Here is an 8,889-nt window from a genome sequence, read left to right on the forward strand (position 1 = left end):
TGGTGTCCCTTCCTGTATGGGAGGCAAGCAGGGGGAGGAAGCAGTGGTATAGGTCATGCTGTTCAGGTCAGGCTTTTGTGTTTGTGGTGAATAATTTCAGTTCCAGGCAGACACACTTGAAGCTTTGGCTGAAGCTCTGATTTTTGGTGCTTTGGGTAAGTAGAGATGGCTGGGTAAAGACGTTGGCCCAAATAGCTATTTCTCTTCCATCTGAGCCTCTGCCCCTTTCTTTTCAGCCTTCCCCCTTTAGTGCCAAAGCTGCGCTGAAATGCTGACTGCGTGAGGCCTGGGAAGTTCCCATGTAGCCATCCAGGCCCCTGTTGGCTTGGAAGAGTCAGCTCTTCCCTTGTGTTTGAAGTGGCACTGATCTGAAGGTGGCCTTCCCTAGAGAACCGCAGGCACACCTGTGGGCCTGTGCCCAGTTGCTGGGGGGTGGCAGCTCTGTGCTCCACGTCCCTCACGCCGGCCAATTCCCACTGCCTGTGTGCATCCAAGACCAGCCTCTCTCCCTTCTGCCTCCTCGTGAAAGCCAACAGTGTTCCACTGCCCAGCCTCGCCGCAGCTGTGCTCAGCCCGCAGAGGGGAGACAGGACCGATGGCCCCAAGCTGGGGACAAAGGCAGTCCTGATGCACCCTGCCCTTGCCCCAGGGAGACTGAGCTGGGCACAGAGGGCGAGAGAGACTGCACGCAGCTAGGATTAACACGATTTATTTCATTATCAGTCTTACAAGTTGCTGAGGTTGGGCAAAGCCAGGATAGTAACTAAAATCCCGGGCACTTCTGTCAAGTGACAACCCGATTAGCAAGGCCCTGTTACTGAGCAGAGGGCAGCAGAGGGCACCCCAGGAACCACAGCACCTGCAGCGATGTTAAAAGCCCCTTCCCAGAGGCACCGGGTGGGGCTTGGCACGAAACTGCTGGGGGCCACTCCATTGGCTCTTGGTACCCACTGACCCCCTTTAGCGGAGGCACAGAGGCCTCCGGAGGCACCAAGGAGGCAAGATGGGCTGGGCAGACAGCAAGATTGGAGCTCTCCCACCAAGGCGCTGTCTCTGGCCCTGATCTCCCCATCCACACGACAGAGCTACGCCCCTGGAAGGATGGCAGCCCACCCGCTTCCTGGGGTGAGACCTGTAGCCAGCCTGGGATGCGGCTGCTGCTTATTTTGTTTTCTTCCCTAGTATCAAACTGTTACCTAGTTACAGTGTGAGGAGGGGACAGGCACTTAGGACCAAAGGTGGAAGGTAAAAACCCCTTTTCTACCCCGGTAAATAGCCCCAGACTTTCTGGGGCTACACTGATTAAGAAATGGGATCAAAGCCCAGGGATCATCCCGTCTCAAATCCACCACTAGTCTTCTGTGGCCGTGGTGACCACCCCGTGAATACGAGCAGCGCTGGGGTGTCCCTCCCCACTAGCCGGCCCTGTGTGGGGCAGTGGGCCTAGGGGCCCAGCAACTGTAAGCGGGGCTTGGGGTCGTGGCTCCAGTCCAGGCCCAACTCGGCCCAGCCTCGTCAGCTTTGGTCCAGGTTCCTGAATGGCGCCTACCCACCCCCTTGTGTTGAGAGCTTGAGCGTTAGAGGGGAAGGGGGTGGGCAGGAAAAAAGAGCAGTTATTTTACACGTTTTTAAAAAGTTACAAGAAGGTTAACTGAGTAAAAAAAAAAGAAAAAGAAAAAGAAAAATCTTAAACGAAAAATCAAGCAGAGGGATGCTTCCCTCTCCTCCCCATTCCCTTGTAAAGAGCGGGGGCCTGTGGCCCGGGAACACTCAGATGATGGTGCAGGACTGAAAGGCGCCACCCTTGCGGCCGCCCCGTGTGGGCACGGCCTTGCCCTTCCCGTAGTACCCCGTGAAGATGGCCCTGACCTCCATCTTCTTGGCCAGGTTCAGCATCCAGCGCCCACTGCCCAAGGAGTAGAGCTTGCCCCGGCTGAGCTCACCCACCTCCTCGCCGCGGTTACCCCCCTTCTCCTGCTTCACAATCTCTAGCAGGTCAATACCCGTCTGCACGGCTTCCACATCACCCGCGCAGCCCAGGGTGATGTGCGCGCGGCTGCCCCGTGCCAGGCTGTCAGAGGGGGACAGCTTGTCCACGTCGTTCGGCCACAAGGCCAGCTCCTGCTCACTCAGCTCTACCCGGGCTCCCGTCGTCTTGGGTGTCACAAAGAGGGCAGAGATGGTCAGCGTGAAGGCCTTGCCGTAGGATTTCTTCACCACCTACGGAGAGAGAACAGAGGACTGAGCTGGAGGTGGCGGCATCAAGAGAGGACAGTGAGTGCCACGGAGCAGAGCCCACAGACATCCACATCCACGGCCATGTGCTGGCAGGATGTCTTTCCACCGACACTGTCCAGGCTGCTTGAAAAAATGAAGGTGCCAGAGAGCAGGCGTGAGACGCAAGGCTTCCTGAGCTCAGGCCGGGCTCCCCACCCACTGGCTTCAGGGCTCATTCACCTGTAAGAGACAGCTGAGGCTAGAACCTTCCTCAGCGTGAGGACTAAAGAAGAGCCTGGGGCTTCCCTGGTGGTGCACAGTGGTTGAGAGTCCGCCTGCCGATGCAGGGGACACGGGTCCGTGCCCCGGTCCGGGAAGACCCCACATGCCGCAGAGCGGCTGGGCCCATGAGCCATGGCCGCTGAGCCTGCGCGTCCGGAGCCTGTGCTCCGCAACGGGAGAGGCCACAGCAGTGAGAGGCTCGCGTACCGCAAAAAAAAAAAAAAAAAAAAAAAAAGAAGAGCCTGACAAGGGCTGTTGTCGTTACTACTCGACTCACCCTGTGAAAGCACCCTGGTATCCAGGCACTATCCTGGAGGGTGGGGTGAGGTCAGAAATAAAGGACTTTGATCCAAATCGACTCCATACACTTTGGCTTACATTATATCTGATTCTCTGAAAAAGCCCATCTCTCCGATTTTGACCATGAAATCTTCCCTATTTTGCTCACACCCCCTGGTCCTAACAGTGTCTAGTGCATAACAGGTGCTTAATAAACATTGCTAAATGAATGAACAGAGATGGGAGTGCAAGTGCTGTGTTCATTCGTGCAGCTGTGGTAGGTGCTGAGGATACAAGGTGAGCCGCACTGTAAATAGTGCTGCCCTCAGGGAGCTTCCATTCGTGTGGGAGGAGACCAATGAGTAAACAAAATGGCTGCGTTAACCTAGGCAGAGAAGTGGGGCAGTTGGCAGAGGGTCAGGGACGGCCTTGCTGTGAAGGCAACCTGAAGGAGGCTGGAGTCGGCCACGCCCGGTGGTTAAGGATCCCATGTCAGAGGCTGTGGGCGGGGCTGGTACCCCTAAGCCAATAAGCCTCCCTGTCGACACTCCCCACTTGAGAGCGCAGCCAGGCTTCAGACTGGGGCTAAGGGACTTCTAGCCTTTGGAACTGAACACAGGCTTAGAGGCCAGAGCAGGAGCTGCTGCCAACCAGCATTCTCTGCGCATCTGCAGAAGGAACAGGCTCTGATGGGCAGGCCCTGGGGGGCACCACACAGGCTTCGGTGAGCTGGGGATGGAGCTGCCTCTTTTCCTGAGAGGCTGTCTGGTTTGTGGTCCCTGCCTTGAGCCGGTGCCCATCTCCAGAAGACCCTGCCCTCTCCCCACCTCAGCCAGGTGTCCCCGAGGAGCACTCACATCCTGCTGGGCGTACTCGTCTGCCCCAGCGGCCTTCCCATAGTCACAGAACTTGGTTGTGCAGTGCAGCACGCCCGGGGGTCTCTTCCCAAAGTAGGTGACCAGTTCCATCTTCTCCCTGGGCTCATCCCCAGAGACAACTGAAGGGAGAGAGAGTGGGGCAGTCAGGGCGGGAGAGCAGGGGCATTGCAACATCTATCACCAAGACCATGGGAGACCCAGAGGAAAACAATCAGACATTAAGTATAAATTTGCAATCCACTATAATTGAGCGATCCACTACCATCCATTAGTTGGTCAAATAGCAACTCTGGAGCTATGAAAAGGTGTTGATGTAAGTTCCCTGCTTTATGTTCTGCAGATTTTTACGTCTCTTACCCAGATGTGAAAACTAAGGCACTTGTAACCCAGGGGTAGGCGGCATATGCCACGGGAATCTGAACTGCACTAGCTACACATCTGGAAAGAGGGAAGCAGGTCATGAAAAATGGGGTAGAAAGAAAAAAGAGGTTGGGAACTGTGTGGTATAATGGAAGGAGCCCGAAACAGCATAATTAACATCCAGCCCACTTCCAAGCCTGTGGACCTGGGGCAAGTGATTGACCCTAATCTGTCAATCAAATACAACTGGGGGTGACCGCACATCCCAGTTTTCCCAAGACCACCTAGGTAAGTATTAGTCGTGCCCCATTTCACTCAGCGGCCACTTGAACAAGAAGTTACCTGGTCACTGTAATAATAGGTAGCTTACAGCCTTGTTTGGTGAAAGAAAGCCTACAATGGGCCTGGTGCAGGAAGGGTCTTGGGAGGTAACAGGATGACATTATGTGGCTGGTAGTTTCGATGAGACTTGGGGTATCTGTGATTTCAATTTCCAGACTTCAAGCCTTGTCATGGCTAGCTTCAGAGTCACTAGGCTTTTCCTGTTTACCCCCAGGGTTGAATCCCTGTGAAGGACGTCGCTCACCCTCCACAGGGGAGGGAGACCTCTACACTGAGGGCAGGCCTTGTTTGTGGCCCATTACATTTCTCCTGCTGTGTCCTGGGCAGAAGGATCCCAGTTTTTAATGGTAAAAGCAGCTTCAAGAGGCAATCTCCAGGGCAGAACCAGCTCTAACTAGGAGCCCTGCCTTGGGAGCTTCTCTGTCACGCTCTTCACGGGTAAAGGGCTCACGCCCGGCTGGTGCAGGTACCACAGTTCCCCGGTTTCCCAGCATTCGAATTTTAGGAGCCGAGATAAGAGTTCTCTGAGAACTTATACCGGCACAAATTACCTCTGACAATGCAAAGAAACACGGATGGGGATATTTCAAGTATGAAGATAGTCTAAAATCAGGGGGAACTAGGAATGAGTTAAAGGAAGAACAGATGATTAGTGGGAGTGGGTGACATATTCCCCAAAGGGCCACTGGAGAAGGAGGGCCACCAGGGTCCTTCCCTATCCCAAACCTCCCCTCTCGATGGAGCAAACAGCCCCTGCAGGAGCGAACCCTGGTCCAACCCAGTAAGGGGAGGCCCCTCTAGAGGCAACAGAGTCGAGCTTCCACTACAGCTTTGGGCAAACCCCGCAACCCTTCTGGGCATTTTCCCATCTGCAAAAACGAGGGGCTAGACTAGGGAGACTCTTCTCTGGAGCTGTGGGATGCCACAGGAGGTGCGCTGGATAGCTCAAGGCCTGGGAATCATCGCCAGTGGAGTCACAATAGTCCAAGTTGTCATTTTTCTGCAGCTTAGGGCTGCATGGCATATTCTATTCTAGAAAATAGTTCTGCTGCTAAAAATGAGTTTGAGAACATCGGACCAGATTCTCCCTCCAAGGTTTTACGAAATGTTGATGTAGTAAGTAATTTGTTTTTCCCACCTCTAAGACGGGGTCAGTGGCCTCGATCCAGGCTGGGAGAGCGCAGATGGGAAGCAGAGGGCAGGAGGAAGGGTGCGGTGAGAGGGAAGGTGCCTGGCAAACGCCTCTCCCGTAACCCACGGAGTGTCCACCACCCAAAGCGGCCTCTGCCGGTACCAGGTGAGCCCCCTGCCTCCCCCAGTGCTTTGAGAACAATGGCCCCGGGCACGCAGCACCCTGTGCCCAGCAAGAGGGGCTTACAAATAAGGCTAACTGCCCCCACCCGCCCCCACCCCGCCACCTACAGTGTCGCAGCTCCTTCTTGAAGGCCTTGTGGTTGCCCAGCTCCTCGAGGAAGGCCTGGCCGGCTTTGCGGAGGCCCTCGGAACTCTTCCTGGTCAGGAACCAGCCGAAGTAGAGCGGCAGGAAGTCCTTCTCCAAACCAGGCTTCAGCTTCTTCAGATCGTCGGCTGACAGCTGCCACTGGTTCTTCTCCTTGAGCTGGGCACAGTCCAGCCGCCACGCCGTCTTGGGCTCCACCAGCACCACCTGGTACTGGTACTGGTCGGCCAGCTCAAAGAGTTGTTCCAGCCGCTCCCGCTCGTGGTTGGTGTCATCCAGCACGAGGACCCGGACGTCCCGGCGGCAGTAAGCAGCCAGGTCCTCATCCAGCTGCTTGTACTCCTCGGAGAAGGCCCCCCGGGCACCGGGGTTGATCTTGTAGGTGTCGGCAGACACCATCTTGGTGCCATCCCGGTACCTGTCCACGATGACCCGGGCCAGCGTGGACTTGCCGCTCCCGGGCAGGCCGCGCAGGATGAAGAGCGTTTTGCATTCCTGCAGTGCGGTCACCGTCTCCTCGTCCTGCAGGAAGGGAAACTGCAGCTCTGGCTTGTCCTTGGCCCCTGAGGATGACATTTTGCGGAAGAAGATCTTGGGCAGGAACGTTTGGCTCTTTCGGGAGAAGCCTCTATTCTGTGTGAGGAGGGGAAGACAGACATCAGCCAGGTCACTCGGGGCCACCCCGCCAGCTTCGCCTCCTTGTCTCTGGCCTCTTTCTAACCGGGAACCCCAGCTGGCTCAGGTGCTACAGCCCTGATTGACAGGCACCCCTGGTGCCTTGGGCACCCTTCCAAGCCTTGGCTTGCTGGACGTCTCTCCTCGGTCCTCTCCTCGGTCCTCGAGACCTGATGGCTTCTGGCTTTGCAGGATGGAGAGGAATGCTTGTCTGAGCGGTCCTAAACTCTTTCCTCTAGTGAGAACCGTAGCCTCAAGGATTAGCCTCAAGGATCACCCACCGCTGCCACCTCGAAAGGAAAACGGTGCTGGGAGTGCGTGCAGGGGCGGGCCTGAAGCCTGCGTTTCTAGGAGTGAACCCTAACTTTATATTCCTGGCACTTATTAAGGATGACCTCTTTGGAGGTGGGGGGCTCTATGTCCGGGCAAAGCCATAGCGGCCGTGGCCCTGAGGGCACAGAGCAGGGTGAGGGTGGAGAAGGGTCACCCAAAGACCGCCTCCCTTCCCCCAACAATGCCAGTGACAGATAATACTCTCTTGTCTGGGATGGGGGGACAATGGTCCCACAGAAGGGCTGGCGGGGGGCAGGGCAGGAGAGCGCTAGACAAAGGGCTTCATTCAGCACGCCTGCCACCTCCTCCTCCTCTCCCTTGGACCCCCCACAAAGTCGTGGTCTTTGTGCCTGCCCCAGGACTGGGCGGTTCAGGGCACCTGCGTCCAGGGTCTAGCTCTGCTCACCCCTTGCTGTGTGTCAGCAGCACCTCTCTGAGCCACTTGTTTTCCTGCCTGCTAAAACCCACAGGTGACAATCAATAGTTTTTACTGTACAGCGCCTTCTCTTCTAAACCGCGAGGCCCCACCTCCCGCCAGCACCCTGAGTGCTCGGCTGGCGTACCTTTATCTCAGACAAGGCCCTGGGCAGGGGAGGGCGCCGAACGCCAGCTCAGCGCGGGCCCAGCGCATGCTACCCCGGCCCACCCGCCAGCCGGGTCGGCTCCGGGGCAGCACCTTCCGCAGAGCGGTTCCCTTCCTCCTCCAGGTCCGTCCGCACTCCCCACTCTCCCAGCATCACCCCTACCTCAGGCCTGTACCGGAGAGCCAAGAAAGCCCCGACTCAACTGCGGAACTTCGGGTCCTCATTTGCATGCCACTTCCTCTCCCAAATTCCCCAATACTCCCGTTTTCCGTTAAGGTGCCACCCCGGCCCGGTTTGCTTGCTCCCCTCCCGGCCTTCCCGCGCCCGCTTACCATGATGAGGAAGGGGCGCCGCCGTCACAGCACCAGCTCTCCGGGGCCGCCCGCCTGCGCGGAGGGACACGGAGTGTAGCGGTGACGCGACCCCACTGGGGGCCGCCTTACATAGCCCGGGGGCGGAGCGCGCGCGGGCTGGCCCCGGGTGGGCCAAGCCCGGCCCCCTTTGCGCAGGCGCGGCGAGTCGAAACCCGAAACTGACTCGGCGCTGGGGCGTGGCGGCAGTGCTGCCGGCCGCCCTCCCGCACGCCCGCCGCGTGGGGCACCTGGGCTCCGAGGCACATGTGCGGCGACGTACGCTGGGGGAGGTGGGGAGTGGAGGGCTTGTGCGGCCTCTTCTTCTCGTACAAGGTAATGATGAACTCCTTGAAGAGGCAGGCAGTCACCCCTCCCGGGTCCCGCGCCGAGATTAGGTTGAGGCGAGGGAGGCAGGGTCGTGCAAGTACAAGGTCGAATCCTGTCTTTATTTTAAATTTTGATATTTTACTCATCATCGGGTTTTGCATTAATTGTTTTTTACAGTATTGCGTTAAAATACTTTCTCTTCCTTATTGAGTTTTTTGGCCCTACGTTCCTTAAAAGTTGCATCTGAAATGCCTCACTTGCCTCCCCCTAGTCCGGCAGGTCCCAGCCTCTGCCCCAACCAACCCCAGCCGTTTGGGACTAGGATGGCAGTGGCCAAAGGGGCAGATGAATAATGTAATGAAATCCTAACTCGCGTCCTCAGCTGCTCAGCCACCCCCTCTGTGAAACCACTGAAAGCTCAGTGGGTGGGTATTTAAGAGCTTCCTGTGCACCAGGTGCTGTGCTAAGCACCCGTATAATCTTTACACCAGTCACTGAGGCAGGTACTCGTTACACAGAGGAGGAGACAAGCTGGCGGAGCCTGGTTTACTTGACTGTACCGCCCGGCCCTGGGGTGGCACAGGTGGGTCCAGCTGCAGCTCCTACTCTCAGCTGCTCCCTGTTCGTGGGCAGACACCTTCCTTCTCCGTCTGGGCTCCTAGAGCCCCACCAGTGCCAGCGTGCACTTCATTCTGTTTTCAAGGCTTAGGGGTTTACAAGTAGGTCTCCCTCACTGTGTGATGGCTGAGGCTGTCCCATCCTTATTTCTTCCAGGAAGCCTCCCACAGTGCCCTGCACAC

The 8,889-nt window shown here is 57.0% G+C and overlaps 1 protein-coding gene across 3 annotated transcripts; it reads right to left on the bottom strand.

The window, feature by feature from the left end:
- Positions 1-709: 709 nt before the first annotated feature.
- On the bottom strand, positions 710-7,856 carry CNP (2'',3''-cyclic nucleotide 3'' phosphodiesterase). 3 transcript variants are annotated; one of them, XM_082860106.1, is made up of 4 exons: positions 7,742-7,856; positions 5,781-6,450; positions 3,636-3,775; positions 710-2,220 (listed from the first exon to the last, which is right to left on the bottom strand). In XM_082860106.1, exons 1-4 carry the CDS (start codon positions 7,742-7,744, stop codon positions 1,771-1,773), a joined length of 1,263 nt encoding a protein of 420 aa, XP_082716232.1. In that variant the 5' UTR covers positions 7,745-7,856; the 3' UTR covers positions 710-1,770. The 3 variants fall into 3 exon arrangements, with proteins under 3 accessions (XP_082716232.1, XP_082716234.1, XP_082716233.1); XM_082860108.1 differs by having other exon boundaries at positions 5,781-6,445; positions 7,742-7,833; XM_082860107.1 differs by lacking the exon at positions 7,742-7,856 and adding an exon at positions 7,389-7,615.
- Positions 7,857-8,889: the final 1,033 nt, after the last annotated feature.

Source organism: Leucopleurus acutus, assembly GCF_964270905.1.
Source record: "Leucopleurus acutus genome assembly, chromosome: 19".
NCBI lineage: Eukaryota > Metazoa > Chordata > Mammalia > Artiodactyla > Delphinidae > Leucopleurus > Leucopleurus acutus.